General features: G+C 37.0%; 1 protein-coding gene across 1 annotated transcript; it reads left to right on the top strand.

The window, feature by feature from the left end:
* The first annotated feature begins 399 nt into the window (after positions 1-399).
* Positions 400-21,677, top strand: drd3 (dopamine receptor D3). Its single transcript, XM_051883061.1, has 8 exons — positions 400-938; positions 1,692-1,992; positions 5,331-5,443; positions 7,260-7,396; positions 9,818-10,011; positions 13,092-13,163; positions 17,142-17,505; positions 20,827-21,677. The coding sequence occupies exons 1-8, from the start codon at positions 928-930 to the stop codon at positions 21,021-21,023; spliced, it is 1,389 nt and encodes a 462-aa protein (XP_051739021.1). The 5' UTR covers positions 400-927; the 3' UTR covers positions 21,024-21,677.
* The last annotated feature ends 218 nt before the right edge of the window (positions 21,678-21,895 follow it).

Below are 21,895 nucleotides of genomic sequence, written 5' to 3'. Positions count from 1 at the left end.
TTCGAGATGAATAAACTATAATTCATGTTAGTTAATAGCTTTTAGGTATTTCTCTGGCGGTCTGACCTAATAATAGACAGGTTAGTGACAAATTACCCTAAATTGACAACATGCCTATTGAAGCACCGTGTGTTCAGTGAACAGTATCTTTTTTCCATTGAGTGAAAATGTCTATTAGCTTTTTGTAGCCAAGACTCAAGACAGTGACTAATTGACTTTCAGTAATAAAACTACCTTGAAAATATTCAATAGCTATTAAAAGATGCGACCACAAGCCTCTCCAAAATTCCATAATTACGTAATTCTTTTCTCAACAAGAAATTAAATTTAACAGCTATTATCAGGTGAAGTCGTTGTGGCTCTTGTGCTGTTAACCGGTTTGCTGAGTCTGTCACAGGTAACAGCTATGTTCAGACAGTCGTTAATGATCACAGCCTGAGAGGGAACACTGTAGACATCCATCGAAATCGTCAGCGGAACGCGAATACCGTTAGAGCTGTGACATTATTTACAATTGGGCTTTTTGATATGTTGTTTTATTCTTTCACCTACCTGGATTCACTTCAAAATATATTTGATCTACCATCAAGCACTGAACTAATAAAAGCAGAGATGCTTCGTGCGTAAAAGACCTCTTGGAGATGGAATGAAGCGCGTTCCTCGGCTGTAATCAACCATCCGGGCGAATCAACCATTTGGGTGCTGGCTGCACTGCACAGAGTTATTCACTGCACGAAAGCAACGAGTGGAAGTATTGTTGGAGCTGTGAATTAATAAGTTTCGCGTACGCTGTGCTCGCCCGGTGCGCGGTAAGGATGGAGTCCCTTCCTCAGCATCAACGGCTCGCGCGAAGAGTGACTGGACAGATAACTTTAATCTCAGGGAAAGTGCATTCAGAGGTGGTTCTGATTCGGTTCTTCGCTGGAGATGCTTAACAGGTAGACACATTGTAAATTGTGTAATCTGCCTCTGGAATGCAGGACAGAAATGGATGTTATCCAGAACAAACTCATTAAATGCATGCGTTCACACTGGCTTTCAGGGCGCATTTGTGCAGATTATCACCATGATTGTTTTTCTTGGCGTCAATGAGTGTGACTTTGAGGAACCAACATTGCAACATTTACATTTTTTTTAATCTGCAGTCCATTTTGGAACATCACTTATCATCCACGTTAAAGATTTACATTATTTAGCTAAATTTCGAGAATAATAAATTATAATTTATGTTTAGTATAGCTAGATTTTTCTCTGACCTTCTTAAGATTTAAGATTAAGACTCTTTTTTACTTGAGTCAATGTTTTGTATTATTAGCCTTAATTTATTTTCCAATCCAAATGTTAAGGGGTTGCATAATATGGACTGGATGAGACAGTTATAACAGGTGTACAAGTTATAAAGCATGGATCTCCAAATGAGCCTTCACAAAATATATTTTATGATATCTTTTTTTTTTTATTGCTGCAATCAATTTTCAAAGATATAAAAGCTGCACTCTGAAGTCACCAAGCAGTAAAATGCTTCCCAAGTCTCTTTGCAGAATATAACATTCAAGGATGTCAGCATATAAGCACAAGGTTTCAAACAGCGTCAAGGCTGTATAGACACAATAGAGATGTTACAATACATGTTGTCCTTGATGTGTGTGTTTTTGATTCCCAAAAGTGAAAAACTGTTCTTTTTTTCCCAGATCTTCCACACTCATGGCAATGTTTAGCAGCAGTGAATGGCTGTGGAATGACTCAGAACATTCTCTCACTCCTGGGGGAAACTACAGCCTGGTATCAGGCATTGAAGAAGGGAAGAGGAATTATTATGCCATGCTCTATTCCCTACTTATCCTGGCTATTGTGTTTGGGAATGTTCTAGTGTGTATTGCTGTGGTTCGTGAAAAGTCTCTCCAGACCACCACCAACTATCTGGTGGTCAGCCTGGCAGTAGCTGATCTCTTGGTTGCTTCATTGGTTATGCCCTGGGCCGTCTATTTGGAAGTGAGTACACAAGAATCTACTGGAGCCTGTAGTTTAGGGTGTTTTTTGGTATTAACAATAACAATTACTGTATAATTAAAAGCAACTCAACAAATGAATTAGATAAGGTGTTTTTAAGTATTGCCTGCAAATTTATGACATGTACAAGGAAATAGACTGACATTGTTTGGGGAATTGTTTGTTTACAGGCATTGCTTGGAGATTATTCAGTGATATACTTTATAATTTCAGAGCCATATTTGGTGAGAAAAATCAGTTTATTGATTGAGCGTGTTAATAATGTCAATTTGGGTGATGGTGTCAATCTTGAACAGCTAAATTTACTGCAAGTTGAAAACATATAAAGGGATTCAAATCTTTGAATCATTTTTTTTTAATCTGTTTATTTACATGAACCATCTGAACAAATTGATTCACTAGAATGAATCTTACTTTCCAATGTTATATGAGACATAAACTTTTAGGATGAGCTGCTTCACTTGAATGAACCAGACTTCCCAACGTTGCATATGAGACAGAGGGCTGTTTAGATTGAACCGATTCATTGGACTGAATCAGACTTTCGGATGCTATGTGAAAGAAAGTAAGGAAAATTTAGATGAGCGCATTTAATTATTGCCTCATATCAGACATTAAAAACACAGATTTAGTGATTGCGATCCACCAAACGTTGCAAAACTTGATATTGGAAAAGCAACAGTACCTTAAAAAGATACTGTAAAAAAAACTACTGTCATGTTACAGAAAAAAATTTAGTTAAGTTAGCATTGTTGTAAGCCTTGTATTAAGGTTTTCGGTGATCTGATCACAAGCGGTCAGTCAAGATGCATTTCTGTTTCCACCTGGAATTAACATTAGTCTCATGTGACCACTCCAACCAATCTCACGCACTGTAGGGTTAGGGTCAATAAGTTCAGAATGCTCAAAACATTTGGGGAAACTTATTAACTCAAAACATCTAAGTACACTAACTCATTTTTTTAAGTTAGTAGAACTTAACATTTTTGTGATAAGTGGGGTGGGGCAGAGAGCCGTGGGAGCGGAGCAAGGCCAGAGTGGTGCACAGGTGTCTCTCATTAACAATCACGTCACTGGCATCCTGTCGCTCCCACAGTTCTGAGCTTCGCCCCACGCATCATAATTACATACAGTTCATTTACATAAACATCACATTCAGCTCTTGGTTAAATGTAAGATAGCAAATAACACATGCTATTATAACTATCAAAGAGATTATCATTATATTGCATGAATATAATCAAACAACATACAGTAGGCTATATATGGTCTTAAAAGTTTTGCAGCCCATCTTCAACCTAACCACAGGCTCTACTCTTCACCACAGTGGTAATCCTACAAAACTAACATAACAGAACCCCCTGTAAATCCCAACATAACACAACATTAAACACTAACTTACGTCTCCCTATGTCAGTCTTGTGCAAAAACACACAAAATAACACTTAATTTCAACATTTATTTATACAATCTGATGCAAAGCAATCTGGGAATTAGAAATCTGCTGCAACTCAATCATATTAAGTTCAGCTTGCTACAATGAAATTTTGAGTTCACTCAACTTTGTGTAAAAATGTGTAAATTCATACAATTTAGCCTCTAATTTGTCAAGACATAAAATAGTTACAAATTGCTTTGTCAAAGCAATTTTCGTTGAGTTATCTGGTCTTTAAAAATGTTCTCAAAACAGCACAAAAACATTATTTATACATCGTTCATGGAATGATTTTTCTCTGAAACATTTTAGTTAGACATTCATCTAGTGTTTTTTAAATGTTACTACTTTTTTCAGAACATTTAGAGAACATTCAGAAACAACGTTTTCATAACTTAATGGGAATGTTAGGAAAATGTTCTTCGAACATCTTTTCTTTTTTTTCTTTTTTTTAGCTGGGGAGGTAGTGTTGGATCACTTGTTATCAGATTTTGCCGGACCTTCTTCTTATTTCGTCACCCTACATCACTTGGACAAATGAATGGACAAAGCCATGTTATGGTCACATTCGAGAACAAAACAAGGACCATTGTCTATTGTCAATAGTGTAGTGATGTATGAAGCTCACACACAAGTTTGGGCATGAAGTCACACAGAAGTCACTTTCAAACCAAGCAGCTTGTTGATCAACATAGCGAATTTGCTTGACCAACTTGAACCCGTTGTGAAATCTGCTTGGGGTAATCTTACACCCTCACGAGAAACTCCAGATTGTGAGGATTTCTATTAAAATGACTGCATTTTGCCCATGACAAATTTGCCAAACAATGTAAAATATTTAAAATTAAAACAGAAAAAATAATTGGAAAAAATCTGTAAATTTAATCCCACTGTCTCCATGTCTCAAGGGACACAAATCTGTGTTATAATCAGTTAAGACTTCCAATCATTTTCTTCCATCAGTAGTTGATTACTTGACATTGACACAAGAAACAAGACTTAAATCAATATATCTACTGTTTAAATAACCAGTAAAAAAAGAAGCAATATTATTTGAAAGCTTATAGACTGGAGAGCAGCAGATAATGGTTCTCAAATCTGTCAAGTCATACTTCATTCAATATCTATAAGTCATCAATAATCAGTTATCCTCTGCCTTGGTAAAGGGTTAAATTCTTTAATCCATCAGTAGTTTTGCTTCGATCTACATAGTAAACATGTTTTGATAACCTAAAATATTTAACATTAAAAGTTAAATGAATTGGCAAATGTTACATTGTACCTTTTGTAAAAATATTATTTAACATGACTAAATCAACCTGAATTAATTTTACAGTTACAGCATCTACACTATAATTTTCACAGTGTAATATCAAATTTCCTTCACTCTTCCCTGGTTTTGGTGGATCATGTTTAAAAACATTCATTCAGAGACTGCATTCCTTCTCTGTTAAATTTGGCTGCATCTTGTGAATGGCTGCAGTAGGAGGCATTGTGTTGCTCTTGATTAGTGCCAGGAAGGGAGAAAAGAAGATCTTCCTGTCATGACGTACTACACCTAGCAGTCTGATTCAGGAGCACACAGTCCATTCATCTCTGCCGGAGCCTTATTAGGTTGCCACCTAGATGGGCGCTACAGTCGTAGGCCCTCTCAGAGATGGACCAAGAGTCTTTGGAGCACTCATTATTTGCAAAGCGAGTGTGGGATAAAAGCTGAGACTCTCAAAAATAGTCCTCTCCTTGCATGCATTGGAGAAACCCTATCAGTGAGGCAGTGTGGCTAGAAATAAGTTGCTCAGTTTGACATATTTCATATGTATATCCTTTTCCTTTCAATTTTTTTGTGCATTTAGTCCCTTAATATGACCCTGTTGTACCTGTGCAGGTGGTTGGTGGAGCTTGGCTCTTTAGTCGCTTATATTGCAATGTCTTTGTAACCCTGGATGTGATGATGTGCACCGCAAGCATACTCAACCTGTGTGCCATCAGCATCGACAGGTAGGGCGATAAATAATAAATGTGTACTTTTTAAATTGCTTAACCTTTTCTTTGCAAAGTTATTATCCAGTTTTATTCAGTTTTACAGCTCAAATAATACAAAAATGTTAATAGAAGAATGATTAATAAGATTAATAAAATGATAAGCTTTACATTTCAGCTTTTAAGTCATACAATAATTGGCCCCATTAACTTCCATTGTAAATGCCTTAAAGGGATAGTTCAACCAAAAATTATCCCATGATTTACTCACCCTCAAGCCATACTAGGTGTATACATCCTAGGTGTATCTTCTTTCAGGCGAACACAATCAGAGATTTTTTTTTTAAATATCCTGGCTCTACCAAGCTTTATAATGGTTGCAAATGGGGGGCGCGATTTTGAAGCCCAAAAAAATGCATCCATCCGTCATAAAAATAACCCACAGGTCCAGGGTATTTAAAACTTTGTAAACTAAAATAACTAGCTTCCGGCAGATGACTGTACGCATACTGTGCAAGTCAACTTGCGGCACAAGAGTAACCGCTGAAGCGGCGTATGATGTAGGATGTAGGAATATTGTAAGCTTAGACTCCAAAAAAGGTCCATTATCAATAGTGGAGCGATGTATGAAGCACAGTTCACATGCACAGAAGTCACTTTCAAACCAAGCAGCTTATTCGCATGACCAACTGAACCTGATTCAAAACCTATGTGGGCAAATCTTTTGCACTCACACACATTGTTGGGGTAATGCATTAAGTAACGCAAGTTACGTTATGTAATCAGATTACTTTTTCAAGTAACTAGTAAAGTAACGCATTACTTTTAAATTTATAACAAGTTACTTTTTCAAATAAGCAATTCAAGTTATTTTTTTCCCCATTTATTGACTGACACATTAAATTCCCTGATCGTGTGGATTTTGCCAGCGAAAATTTGCCGAATATTGGTAAAAGTGATGACTCCTTTTCTTTTTTTTCCAATTCAAAGCAGGGAAGGGAAACTAATTTTTGTGTTAGCCTAATCAACAAATGCTGTTCGAGCTTTCAAACCTAAATATTCCTTTAATATGGTATCAGCAAATCCAGTGACAGGTGCATCATTAACACCTTCATAGATAGAGCAGGTAGGGGCCTTTGTTTTCATTTTGACTGCATGGCATGAGTGTGAAAACATATAGAAGTTTAATTAGTTGGGGGGTGGGGGGACAAGAGTGAGCGGCTGGTCAAATAGGACGAAATGGAAGGGCTGAGAGAAAACGATTCATAGAAAAGGCAAAAAAAGTATGATATAGAGTGCAGGGAAATAGAAGTATTCAGCCGGGGGGAGAGAAAAGAACATATTTAGGTTGATTATGCCTTTCAGACTGGCCTGGTTCTCCCCCTCTTTCCTCTGTGGTATACTAGGCTACTTGTTAAAACAGTGTGCTGCTGCAAATATAAAACCCGATCACGAAAAGCTAATACAATTGCATTTGTATCATCCTGCTGATAGGGGTCGAGCATAATTAATCTCTCTTTAATGTATAGATGTTGCACGTTCTCTTTCGGTGTCCTGACTTATTAATTTTTAATAAGATATTTTCTTTTTAACGCTTCGTGGCAGAGCCAGAAAAAAGCATTATAGTGAAAGCTTATCTGAAATTGAGTTTGATCCTTTTTTTTTTCATATCAGAACGGATGGTATATTCAAAAATGACTCTATGGGGTCGTTTAAAAGTTTTCATTTAATCTCATAACTAATACTTTCATGCTTCAGTGAGTGTGACCTTTTCCTGATCAGTATTCTCATTTCTCCAAAGACTCCTCTGAGATTATTTCTTCCTTCTGTAAAGGTATACGGCTGTGGTGATGCCCGTGCTATACAACACCACCCACAGTTCCCGCAAAAGGGTTTCAGTTATGATTGCTACAGTTTGGGTCCTCGCCTTTGCAGTCTCCTGCCCCCTACTGTTTGGATTCAACACTACAGGTGAGCTAGCGCTCCTGTGACTGTGAATGGGTCATAGGTGCTCTCATAAATAATGCTAAATAAAATGCAAACACATGCAAATTACCATATAATCATGCATAGTTAGCTTGCCAAATACAATCTGCTTCCTGAAGCAAAACCAGTTGAGAACCACTGCACTTGTCCATTGGTGTGAAATCAGTGCTTCCATTGCTTGCAGGGATGAAATCTTGTAAAGGCCTAATTCATAGCAAATGGGTTTGGCTATATACAGCTGTGGCCAAAAGTATTGGTAGTGACATAAATTTTTTCACATGTTTCTATGGTATACTGAAACAGGAAGTTTGGGTGGAACATAATGAAAGGATATGTTTTGTAATAGCCAATAGTTACCTCAGCCATGAACTTGATTTGCTACTTGTTAGTCAGCTGCAGATGGTATTGGGGCAGGACATGCTCATTCTCATTTGATTGGTTAAAAATCTGTTTAGTGCATGAGTCATTTTTGTCCATTTTCCCAGAAAAGTGAGACAGTGTTGGGGATAACACATTACAAGTAACTTGAGTTACGTAATCAGATTACTTTTATCAAGTAACTAGTAAGTAATGCATTACTTTTAAATTTACAATAAAATATCTGAGTTACTTTTTGAAATAAGTAATCCAAGTTACTTTATTTTCCCTTATATTGACTGACAGCTCTCCTGTCCCCATGTTGAGAAAGAAATCAGTAGTAAGTGCAGAGGCGTCGTGTGTAAACATGACGGTTATTGCAGTTCTAGACTAAATGTGAGCATTTACTAATCTCACTTGCACAAAAACAGTCAGTATTCCTCAAAATGAATGAAAATAGTGAAATGCAAACTCAGAATATTAAATTACACAAATATACTTTATGTATTTATTCTTACTTTATTAACCAATGTCTTTGCTACTGACCTTCGATGATCCAATTCAACCATACTAATAAGCAAAAATGACTTTAGATAAACATCCTGAAGCTTATTCATTTCACTTTTTGTGTGAAAGGGCCTTTACATTTGCCAAAAATAGAACTTTTTTTTGTTGTTATTTAAAAAAAACAAAAACAAGCAAGCCCAGCCCAGGTGAGAAAAAGTAACGCAAAAGTAATGTAATGCATTACTTTTCATAAAAAGTAACTAACGCAATTAGTTACTTTTTTAGGGAGTAACGCAATATTGTAATGCATTACTTTTAAAAGTAACTAAACAGAGATTATACATTTCAAAAGTGCAAGTTACGTCTGACAACTTTCAGTAGCTCACTAGCGTATTAGCTTCAAAGCTACACAACTGTTGGAAATTGGAATAATTCAACTTTTTTAAAATGATTTTAAAGTCTCTTATGCTTACCAAGGCATTTATTCGATCAAAAATACAGTAAAAGCAGTATTGTGAAACATTATTACAAATTAAAACAGTTTTCTATTTGAATATATATTTAAAATGTAATTTATTCCTGTGATGGCAAAGCTGAATTTTCAGCAGCCGTTACTCCAGTCTTCAGTGTCACATGATCCTTCAGAAATCATTCCAATATGTTTTTAAAATATACTAAAATAAAAAAGCAGTTCTTTTAAATTGTAATAATAATTCACAATATTACTGTTTTACTGTATTTTTGATCAAATGCAGTCTTGCTGAATTTGAAATGGTGAGCACAAGAGTTCAAAAACATTAAAAAATCTTCAAACTTTTGTGTAATATCCATGGACTAAAAACAGCTTAAACAGAAATTTTAAGTTCATGGAGTTTTTAAATATCTTTAGTCTAGTTCGTATTTTTTCTTTAATAGTTTGCAGTGCATCTATTTTTAAAAAGGGAAGCTTGACTGTAAGTCAACTACTTTACATGATGCGTAGCTTGTTACGCTACAAATTAGCTTTCTCAAACATTGGCTTTCAAAATACAATAAAGCACTAAAAGGGTGGCTAATTTTATAGCTATAGCTTTCAGTAAGCTTCCATCAGATGTCGATAAATTAGTTTGCAAAGGAATTAATCATCCATTTAATTAGAGTAATCAGTTAATTAGTTTCACCGTGAGATATAATGAATGTCATCTCTCTCACACACACGCAAGCCTCCAAGATATGCATGCGATTTGTTCTGCTTTGGCTGCATGTACTGCAGATGGGAGGGAAGGACTTTGAGGGTCTAATTATGCTGCCGCAGAAACAATTTTATACATCGCAGATTACTGCTGATAAGAGTATTGATTATACTTCCGACCCAGCTGGCATCATTACATACATTCACACTATTTATTACCTCATATCTATGATTTTCAATCTTAATTACATAGCTACACAATGGAATATTTACTATAACAGCAAACAAAAGAATCACAACAAAATTCAAAATGTATCTACTGTTGTGTCGCACTGTGCAGTAATGGTATGTTGCATGTGTGTTTCTTGCAGATGACCCTGCAGTGTGCTCGATTTCAAATCCCGATTTTGTTATCTACTCCTCCGTGGTGTCGTTTTACTTGCCGTTCGTGGTGACCCTTCTGGTCTACGTGCGCATCTACATCTTTCTCAGAAAGAGACGGAAAAGAATCACTTTCCGTCAAGGCAGTGGCAAAGTTCAGCCAGCATCCGCGCCACCATCAGTGGTAAGAGTAGATATTCTCACATTTCACATCCACACATAATCTCCTCAAGCTGTTTTGGATTCTCTTTTCTACTTATAACACACATAATCCACCAATAACAGTGCATAATGACTAAAAGTATCTGTTACCGGTGGTGAGTATAGATTGGAAACGCATTTAAGCTCCAACTCAGGGTATCTTGGATCGAAACACTGTATTACATTTCACTTCAATTCGAAGAAGCTTGGAATCCAGTCTGTCTTTGTTAGGAAACATTACTGGGTTGTTTTATTCAGTGAAACAACATTCCCGACCAGTGGATAGGGCCTTTGTATCATTGGCTTCATGTGGAAGTGAGATGCACAGTCAGGTCTTTGGAAAAGTTTCAGCAAAGCCATTCTGCTACGCGCCCTAGGAATTTTATTGCAAGATTTAGTTCCAGCTAACTGGAGCAAAATTTGATATGGAGAAAAGGCTTTGTAGGTTGCCCTGAATATTTTTCTTTCTGTTAAAAAGACAGTTATTCTCTTTTTTCCCATCCTATCTAATTTTAATAAAGAAAATGAAGCCCGAGCACAGGCTTACAAAGTATTTGAGCTATAAATTCATTTATATAACTTGATTGATTTTGTACCTTGTTCAGTTTTTTTTATTAAAGAAATAGTTCACTCAGAAATGATTCATTTACTCACCTTCATGTACAGCAGTTCCAAATTTGTATGACTTTCTGTCTTCTGTGGGACACAAAAGAAGATATTTTGAAAAATGCCTTTTTTTTCTCTCACAAAAAATAATAGTGCCCTAAGTTATTCTTAAAATGAAAATACGAAATGTTCCTTGACTTTATAGGCTTAACTTTACACTTATAATTTAATAAGTGTAGGGCAAAACAAAGGGACAGTATGTTCACATAGTTTCATGGTCACTGTTGTTACTGTTAACTAAAACTAAAACTAATTAAAAGTGTTGTCAATAACTGAAATAAGAATGAAATAAAACATTAGGTGAAAAATATTAGATGAAAAACTTGATGACAATTAAAATTAGAAATGTTGCTTTGGTTACTAACTAAAATAAATACACCGATCAGGCATAACATTATGACCACTGACAGGTGAAGTGAATAACACTGATTGGGCCTCATTTATAAAATGTTGCGCAGAAACCGTCCTAAACTTGATCTTACGATCATTTCTCTGATGTGCGTACGTGTGATTCATAGAATGAACGTACACACAGAAAACGAGCGTACGCCTCTCTTTCAGATGTGAAATCTGTAAATCGCAAATGATCTTGAACTTGCGCAGCTGAATGGTTTCAGTTCTCCGCGTTGTAAACGACACCTAATTAATGTAATTTACATATAAAAGATCACCAGTCATCGTCCAAATCCTTTAATTTAGAATGGCGAGCTGCAAGAATATCTTAGATTTCCAAAAACTTGCAGTAATCTGACAAGGAAAAGTGCGTACGTCTGCTCAGACCCTGACGTGGCGCTAAGCACTTTTCCATGTCAAAGAACGTTTTTATAAATATGAGCGTTGCCGTTGATTTAAGCGTACACACACTCTAAGATCACACTCTAAGTGGTCAGTATCTATCAAAAGTGGTCCAAGGAAGGAACAGAGGTGAACCGGCGACAGGATCATGGGCGGCCAAGGCTCATTGATGCACGTGGGGAGCAAAGGCTGGCCCGTGTGGTCCGATCCAACAGACAAGCTACTCTAGCTCAAATTGCTCAAGAAGTTAATGCTGGTTCTGATAGAAAGATGTCAGAACACACAGTGCATCACAGTTTGTTGCGTATGGGGCTGCATAGCCGCAGACCGGTCAGGGTGCCCATGCTGACCCCTGTCCACCGCTGAAAGCGCCAACAGTGAGCATCAGAACTGGACCACGGAGCAATGGAAGAAGGTGGCCTGATCTGATGAATCACATTTTCTTTTACATCACGTGGATGGCCGGGTGCATGTGTGCCGCTTACCTGGGGAATACATGGCACCAGGATGCACTATAGGAAGAAGGCAAGTCGGCGGAGGCAGTGTGATGCTTTGGGCAATGTTCTGCTGAGAAACCTTGGGTCCTGCCATCCATGTGGATGTTACTTTGACATACCACCTACCTAAGCATTGTTGCAGATCATGAACACCCTTTCATGGCCTCTTTCAGCAGGATAATGCGCCCTGCCCCAATGGTTCAGGAATGGTTTGAGGAGCACAACAACGAGTTTGAGGTGTTGACTTGGCTTCCAAATTCCCCAGATTTCAATCCAATCGAGCATCTGTGGGATGTGCTGAACAAACAAGTCCGATCCATGGAGGCCCCACCTGGCAACTTACAGGACTTAAAGGATCTGCTGCTAACATCTTGGTGTCAGATACCACAGCACACCTTCAGAGGTCCAGTGGAGTCCATGCCTCGATGGGTCAGGCCTGTTTTGGCAGCAAAAGGTGGACCAACACAATATTAGGAAGGTGGTCATAATGTTATGCCAGATCGGTGTAAGTAAGTACTAAAATGACTAAAACTGAAATAAAAAATAAAGCTTAATAGAAATATTTTTTTAAAAATTCTAAAAATGACAAAAGCACATACAATTATGAAATGAAAAAATAAATAAATTTAAAAATAAAAGCTAATTTAAAATAGTAATACATGCAACAATAGTATATAAATAATACTAAAATAACACTGTTCAGGATTCCCTGAGTTTAAGTAGCTGTATTAGATGTGCACAGAAAACATTGGCAACTGGAGCCGTAGAGTCATAATAGATGATAAAGACACAGACTGGCCTGATTATCATTAATTCTGTTCAGTTAGGGTTAATTAAGTTTCTTAATGATAATTCTATTTAAGTGAGGTATGATCCAGTCTGAGCTTCAGTGAAACGACACAGCCTATATTGGCATCTAGTGAAAATCAGATTTTTCTGATTCTTTTCCCATAGCGCCCTACTTCATTTTCCCTGCCTTGATTCTGGCATCTTTTCCTGTCTTTTTACATTTAAAAAGCTGCTTTTTCTGCTACCCAAATATGTTTTACATGCTTTTGCATTGCCTTTGTTTTCCACCCGCTGACTCTTTAACATCTCTCCACAGGAGACGTGTTTACAAGATGGCACTCACAAAGAGAAAAGGGACCTTTCCCCCATCAGGATCAATGTGATAAATGTGCGTATACCATTGTGTGCCTGCATGTGTGCATAGAAATGTGTGTGACTACTCTAATCTTGCATGAAATGAGCCTTCTCAGAGCAACAGACTCTGTGAAGAAATCCTACAAGGTATTTTGAGATTGCTGGCAGCATTCTCTCTCCTGTTTTAGCATAGCGGGTGTGTTTCTGTCGCTGTGCCTCCACAGACTTATCCCTGCGGCTGTAAGCTGTGAACTGGAAAAATGTGGCTCTGACGTATGGCCTCCAACTTGCTCTGGCTGGTGCTTAACTCCCCTCACTGGCACACTCCTTTTTTTTTAAACTGTTTCCACAGGAGTCACTTCAAAGTTAGGGAGTAACAAGCTTTAGTTGAGAGCCATAAGATATATGTTCAGTGCAGCTGTTAGTTGAGGCTTCGGGATCAGAATAATATGAAGGGTGATCTTGATTAAATGACATATAAGGAGATGAATTGAAACTGTTTTTGACTAAACTGTTAATGTTAATATAAATGGTATTCTATCATCAATAAAAGTACATTTTAATTTTTTTTCTACACTGCATGCCTACATTGCTGCCATGCGATTGATCAATTCCTTGCTGAATGAAAAATTAATAAAAAAAAATCTTACTGCCCACAAACTTTTGAATGATGGTGTACAGTATAGTCTGGAAGACATGTAAACATTTATTATATATAAAATAATTAGTAAATATTAGGGCTGTCGATTAAACGCCTTAATTAAATTATTTAGTTATGGAAAAATAACACATTAAAATGATTTAAGGCACCCACCCCACCAGAGCAACAATTGCATGATTTATAGAATGTAGTTAGTATGCCCCTAAAATTCAAGATACCACGGCAAAAATGCCCTGTTTGATTTTTTGTCTCATATTTATATCATATGATATACCCTGCATTCCGTTCGGAAGGGCTCATCCCTATGCCCTAATCCCTTCAAAGGGTTTACCCTCCGGAGTGAGAGCTTCGAAGTGATGAAGGTTGTAGGGGTAAAAAAAAAAAAAAAACCCTCTTTTTTTGGAACACACTTCTGCGTCATCTTAACGAGACAATCATGGAGGCGCCTTCGTCTTTTTTCCCCCAGTGTACTCTTTGTATAAATACGCATTCATTTACTGTAGTAACATTGTCTTTTATGTTAAATATAATGTATATTGTGTCTATGTATTTGAAACATTTGAATGGACTGATAAAGGGAGCTGTAAAGTATTTTTGTTGTTTTGTACAATGTCGTTTTGATCATAATAACGTACCAAATCTAACTCGTATAAATATTACAGTAGTATAGAAAAATACTGTACATACATTTATAGGTAAAATCGAACTCCGAGCCTTCTGTACCCATTCTGTGACGCCAAACATCTTCCCTGTGCAAAGGATCATGAGGTCCCGAAGTGTCCATCAGTTGTACCCTTCGAAATCTTTCATTCAGAAGGGCCCCTTGAAGTGGCCAGTTTTGAGGACTTCGGTTTGGAACGACCCTTCAATATGGCAGCCATGATTGTTTTCACTCTGAAGTGCCCTTCGGAGGGTGATATATCCCGTTTGGAATGCACTGATAGTTAAGCAATATCACACAAAAAATATTTCTTTCTAAAGCTACTTTTAATAATGTTTAATTGATGCTTTTTTCATTTAACACAATAATGACTTTAAATAATCTTTTGGGGGTAATTTCTCAGCCAAATGTGGGATTAATTTGCAATTAATTAGATTATTCGGCACATCATGTAATTAATAAGATTTTTTAAAATTAATTGCTTAGCAGTCCTAGTAAATATATAATAGAATGATATCATTTATAATTAAATAATATAAGAATATAAATTTACTTTAGAAACAGTTTAAAGGGTTAGTTCACCCAAAAACGAAAATTCTGTCATTAAAGGAACACTCCACTTTTTTTGAAAATAGGCTCATTTTCCAGCTCCCCTAGAGTTAAACAGTTGAGTCTTACCGTTTTCGAATCCATTCAGCCGATCTCCGGATCTGGCGGTACCACTTTTAGCATAGCTTAGCATAGTTCATTGAATCTGACTAGACCGCTAGCATCTCGCTCAAAAATGACCAAAGAGTTATCGGCCTAGAAAATCGCAAATTTTAATTTTCCTTCGGTCTTAGTACACAATGTAACTACAGAAGAGTCAAGTTTTAAATAGGAAAAATATTGAAACTCTTTGGTCATTTTTTAACGAGATGCTAACGGTCTAATCAGATTCAATGAACTATGCTAAGCTATGCTAAAAGTTGTACCGCCAGACCCGGAGATCGGCTGAATGGATTCGAAAACGGTAAAACTCAACTGTTTAACTCTAGGGGAGTTGGAAAATGAGCCTATTTTCAAAAAAAGTGGAGTGTTCCTTTAATTACTCCCCCTTATGTCGTTCCACACCCGTAAGACCTAATTACATAATTTTTTATTTTTGGGTGAACTAACCCTTTAAGATATTTTTGATGAAATCTGAGGGTTTCTGAACCACACATAGGTTATTGTTGTTTTGTTTTTGCGCACAAAAAGTATTCTCGTTGCTTCATAACATTAAGGTTGAACCACTGTAGTCACATGGACTATTTTAACAATGTCTTTAATACCTTTCTGGACTTCAAAAGGTGCAATTATGTTGCTGGCTATGTGTGGTTCAGAAACCCTCAGATTTCATCAAAAATATCTTAAAGGGTTAGTTCACCCAAAAATAAAAATTATGTCATTTATTACTCACCCTCATGTCGTTCTACACCCGTAAGGCATTCATTCATCTTTGGAACACAAATTAAGATATTTTTGATAAAATCCGATGGCTCAATGAGGCTTCTATTGCCAGCAAGATAATTAACACTTTCAAATGCCCATAAAGCTACTAAAAACATATTTAAAACAGTTCATGTGACTACAGTGGTTCAACCTTAATGATATGAAGCGACGAGAATACTTTTTGTGCACCAAAAAAACTAAATAACGACTTTATTCAACAATATCTAGTGATGGGCGATTTCAAAACACTGCTTCATGAAGCTTTTTGAAGCTTTACGAATCTTTTGTTTCGAATCAGTGGTTCAAAACTGCCAAAGTCATGTGATTTCAAAAAAACGAGGCTTCATTATGTCTTAAGTGTTTCAAAATTTTCAATGGCTCACCACTGGGGGGGCGTGACTTTGGCAGTTTGATACATGCTCCGAACCACTGATTCGAAACACGTGACTACATTTGACCTCACATTGACCTCACGTGACTACATTTGTTACATGTATGCTTAAAACAAGACAAAAACAATTTACCAGGATGAGAAAAATGCATTAAACCTGATATATTTAAGATATATCTGAAGTCAATTTATCTTGTTTTAAAGAGGTTTTAATATTTTTATTAGAAAACAAGACAAAATACTGATTAAGAAAAATATTTTGCTGTGTTTCACTGATTTGAGAAAGACAAATGGCCACAAATATATTTGATGATAAAGATTTGTACAACCAATTTTTAATGTTTTAGTTTTAAAAGGTCCATATAATATAATTGTCCATAGCACAACTCAGCTGAAAACTTTTTTATCCACTGGGATTAAAATTCAAAAGGCCTTTAAACTTATAAAAAGTCTAGTTTTCAAGAATGTAGTGTATTTGTCAATACCATTTCCAATGGCAATGTTGTGTTATAGGAGAGTATACATGAGAGATTTGGCTGGAGAAACAGCAAATGTTCAGTCAGTAGCCAGAAGGTTACTGGTTCATTGCCCTTTCTTAAGGAATTGCAAAGTCAAAAAAAGCAATCCAAAACTAGTCCAATGTGTAAGACGATGTGAAAACAAAAATATTCAGTAGTCCTTGAGATGATATCATTCTATTCGAGGAAATGAGGACAGCATACCTCCTTGTGCTAATTAATTATAGAACTGACATGCTTGCAGGAATAAAGATATTCTGCGCACCTTGAAGTTTGCATGCTTACATTTCATCTCCCTATCTGTTCAGGAAACCACGGAGCAGGTGATCCGTCCTCGGCTCCTCGCCAGCTGCCTGTGGCGTAAGCGGCCTCAAACCGCCCCTGCCGAGAACTCGCTGCTGCCTCCTGTGATTACGCTGAACTACTGCAGCATCAGCCAGGCGTCCTTTGCTCACACTGAGCAAGATGCAAACCATGAGGAAGAGGAAGGTGGGGACGAGGAGCAGGTGACAGTTAGGAGTTGTGAGGTGAAGAAGTTGTCAAACGGACGAACGCACACCACCCTGCATCCACCGCGGCCCGGTCGTGTCATGGTGTGTCCCAGTCAGGTCCGTTGTAGAAGTATGCACTCCAAGGAAAAGAAAGCCACACAGATGTTGGCCATCGTTCTCGGTGAGATGTACTTCATGTACAAATCCAGACTCCATTATTAGATTCCTAGTTTTGGAAAAAAATATTAAAAACATTATTTTTTATCATTTCTGTTGTGATTAGTGGCACAGAAATTATGTACATCTTTAAAGTGAAAAGGGACAGTATACTTTCACTCATTAAACACTCATCCATCCATCCATCCATCCATCCATCCATCATATCACTATCCTTTTTCATCCATCCATCATATCACTATCTTTTTTCATCCATCCATCCATCATATCACTATCCTTTTCATCCATCCATCTATTCATCCATCCATCCATCCATCCATCCATCATATCACTATACTTTTTCATCCATCCATCCATCATTTCACTATCCTTTTTCATCCATCATCCATCCATCATATCACTATCCTTTTTTATCCATCCATCATCCATCATATCACTATCCTTTTTCATCCATCCATCATATCACTATCCTTTTTCATCCATCCATCATATCACTATCCTTTTTCATCCATCATCCATCCATCATATAACTATCATTTTCATCCATCCATCATGCATCCATCCATCATATCACTATCCTTTTTCATCCATCCATCCATCATATCACTATCTTTTTTCATCCATCCATCTATCATATCACTATCCTTTTTCATCCATCATCCATCTATCCATCCATCATATAACTATCATTTTTCATCCATCCATCATGCATCCATCCATCCATCATATCACTATCTTTTTTCATCCATCCATCATATCACTATCCTTTTTCATCCATCATCCATCTATCCATCCATCATATAACTATCATTTTTCATCCATCCATCATCCATCCATCATATCACTATCCTTTTTCATCCATCCATCATCCATCATCTATCCTTTTTTATCCATCCATCAATCAATCAATCACATCACTATTCTTTTTCATCCATCCATCATCCATCCATCCATCATATCACTATCCTTTTTCATCCATCCATCCATCCATCATCTATTCCTTTTTCATCCATCCATCATCCATCATCTATTCTTTTTCATCCATCCATCATATCACTATTCTTTTTCATCCATTATCCATCCATCATATAACTATCATTTTTCATCCATCTATCATCCATCCATCATCCATCATATCACTATCCTTTTTATCTATCCATCATCCATCCATCCATCATATCACTATTCTTTTTCATCCATCATCCATCCATCCACCCATCCATCCATCATACCACTATCCTTTTTCATCCATCTATCATCCATCCATCATCCATCATATAACTATCATTTTTGATACATCCATCATCACTATCCTTTTTCATCCATCCATCCATCCATCATATCACTATCCTTTTTAATCCGTCATATCACTATCCTTTTTCATCCATCCATCCATCCGTCCATCATATCACTATATCCTTATCCATCCATCCATCCATCATATTACTATCCTTTTCATCCATCCATCAGTCCATCATATCACTTTCTTTTGTCATTCATCCATCCCATTGTTAGAATGTTTGCCATTCCACAGTGATGGCATTACTGTAATATTAGCATTCTTCATAGTGTTTAGTCTTCCATCTTGCATTTATTTGCATACTAAATTGTCATTGTTTTTTTACTTCCATTTGTAGCCCTGAGCATCATAACAACAGTGACTCAGTGATGTGACATTTAATTTATACAGAACTGTCTCACTTTACATGCTATCTTGTTTTGGCCCAAAGCTATTTGTATTCATATTTGCAAGGTTAAACTCGTCTGTTTTCCCTTGGTGGCCTAGGCAAGGTCATATATACATTATATAATACTGTACATTACAACAAATTATCACTTAAAAATAAATTGAAGGTCAAAGATACATATGAAGAGCACACTTAAATACACTGCCATTAAAAAGTTTGGGACCGGTAAGATTTTTTAATGTTTTTGAATGAAGTCTCACATGCTCAGGCAAGACTATTTAATTGATAAAAAAAAAATACAGTAAAACAGTAACATTGTAAATATTGCAACAATTTAAAATAATCGTTTTGTACTTTCATATATTTTAAAATGAAATTCATTCCCATATTAGCATCCATTACTCCAGTCTTCAGTGTCACATGATCCTTCAGAAATGATTGTAATATGCTGATTTGGTGCTCAAGAAATATTTCTTATTACTATCACTGTTGAAAACAGTTGTGCTGCTTAATACATTTTTTTCAGGATTCTTTGATGAATAGAAAGTTAAAAATAACAGCATTTCATCCTGTGATTGAATCCCAGGTGAAGGTAGCAGGGGTACATTTGGTTGCATTTTATTTTGTAATTTCACTGACTTGACTAACTCGACCTCTGTCATACGTCATAATCAACACTGATATTAATCCATCTCTCAAGTCGAGCAGATGAGAAGACTTTTTCATAGACATTGAGACAGGCAGCAGCAGAAGTTAGAGAGGATGTGGTGGGGAGGGACATGTAATTTATTGCTGATTGCTTACAGCAAATTGATTTTGTGATTTTTATCTTCACAATTTCAAAACTGTTTTCCTTTCATATTGGGTGTCCTGACAACTCCTCCAACCCTCCCCCTCAACCCGAGCACATGCCACCGTACTATTTTTTTCAATCAATGATTCACTTAGGTTTTCATTTGACATTTTGAAAGTGGGTTGCAGAGTCGCTCCATGGAGCTCAGTCAGTCTGTGCTGGCGTGTGCCACAGTTTGTCAGATTGCCATCAAGGGGCCACCTGGGGAATAGTGAGGGCGCTGAATGCCAGTAGCTTTATACAACACCTACAGAGTACAGTCAGTCTCCAACATATTAGTTTTATAAAACATCAAGTACCAATTAAGCTCTATAAGTGTCAAGTGATGACCCATGAGTCAGTGTTCTGTAAAGTGATAAATGACAGTGATGGTAATCTGAGATGTCTGCTTAATTGAGGAGGAAATTAAATCACACTCATGGGGACAGATGTCTTGGATCGAGTAAATGGCTCAGCTGCCTCAGTTCAAAGACAATTGGTCAGGGTTGTCACATGACCATTTCGCCTGTGGTCAAGGTTTTTATTTCAAATTCAACAAGGCTCTTTGTCATTTGCAAAAACTCCTACATGTAAAAAAAACTGAAGTCTGAAGAGTAGTTCACCCAAAAAGCCTCATGGCTTTTTTTTTTCTGTGCATCACAAAAGGTTAAATTTTTAGGAACTGTACTGTTCGCTATTTTCAAAACGGATGAAAAAAAGCACCATAAAAATCTGTTGAAGTTATTGAATAGTTTTATGTGAGGAACAGACCTAAATGTTCATTTGTTTTTTTCTTGTCCTGCAGGGGTTTTTCTTATTTGCTGGCTTCCCTTCTTTGTGACCCACATCCTAAACACTCACTGCAGAGCTTGCCACGTTCCTCCTGAGGTCTACAGCGCCTTCACTTGGCTCGGCTACGTCAACAGCGCTCTCAATCCAGTCATCTACACCACGTTCAACACTGAGTTCCGCAGAGCCTTTATTAAAATCCTGAGCTGCTAAAACCATTGGCTATACTCCCATATAATGCTCAATGCCGCTTCCAGACATTATGGATTCCATTTTGGGATGCAAAGTGCCATATGCAGAGGATATTAAAGGCCTTGAATAATCTGAATGTGTTCAAGGTTATTTTATTTTCACTACACTTGCAATTGGTGGATTACCATTCATCCAAATTATTCTTCAAAATCCTATAGTTCACTTTTAGAGGATGAACCAATCTGGAGATCCAACTGTGGCTTCACATCAAACAAAAAAGCCTAGAATATCATAGACCTTAACCTCCATCTCAACACCTTCTCACATACAGGCGAATTCTGAAGTCATTGTGTGTTTGCATGCGTCACACCACTGAATTAAGCTGAGTTGAGTTTTGCCTGAAACACTTCAGTTGTAAAACAGCTAAGAAAACTATTTATGTGGCCACAAAGGCTAGTGATTTGTCAAAGGGAACATAAAGCAGGTGGACCAAAGGAGCGTGAAGTAGGTAAAAGATCGAAGACTGTGTTGTGACTTTAATGGTTTCTCCACTCTATGGCCGGGTGTCGTGATCCAACTGCATATCAGGAGAGAAAAAAAAAGAAGAGATGGTCATGATTGTTATGGATGAAACATGGTTTTGTGCTGTGAATTAAAGCTACATTGAGTACATAAGTCCTGGTGTCATCTGAAATATATACACAGAAGTGTTATGCCCAATTTGCGTGGGCCTTGTAAGATTTGTGATACAAATAGGCCTACTATAAATATACATAGATACAAATACACGTATATTATAAAGGCCCCGAAATATTCACAGCGGGCTGCAACACAGGCTCATTGGAAAAACGTACATGTGTAAACATTTTTGCAAAATGCAAAATACGTACCAA

This window comes from Ctenopharyngodon idella, chromosome 23 (assembly GCF_019924925.1).
Source record: "Ctenopharyngodon idella isolate HZGC_01 chromosome 23, HZGC01, whole genome shotgun sequence".
Lineage (NCBI taxonomy): Eukaryota > Metazoa > Chordata > Actinopteri > Cypriniformes > Xenocyprididae > Ctenopharyngodon > Ctenopharyngodon idella.
This window is presented reverse-complemented; position numbering and strand designations above follow the sequence as displayed.

What these genes read in the sequence shown, in the direction of transcription:
- drd3 (XM_051883061.1), top strand. An exon ending in TGTGCCATCAGCATCGACAG is followed by an intron (nt 5,444 to 7,259) that starts GTAGGGCGATAA and finishes CCTTCTGTAAAG; the next exon opens with GTATACGGCTGTGGTGATGC. An exon ending in GTTTGGATTCAACACTACAG is followed by an intron (nt 7,397 to 9,817) that starts GTGAGCTAGCGC and finishes TGTTTCTTGCAG; the next exon opens with ATGACCCTGCAGTGTGCTCG.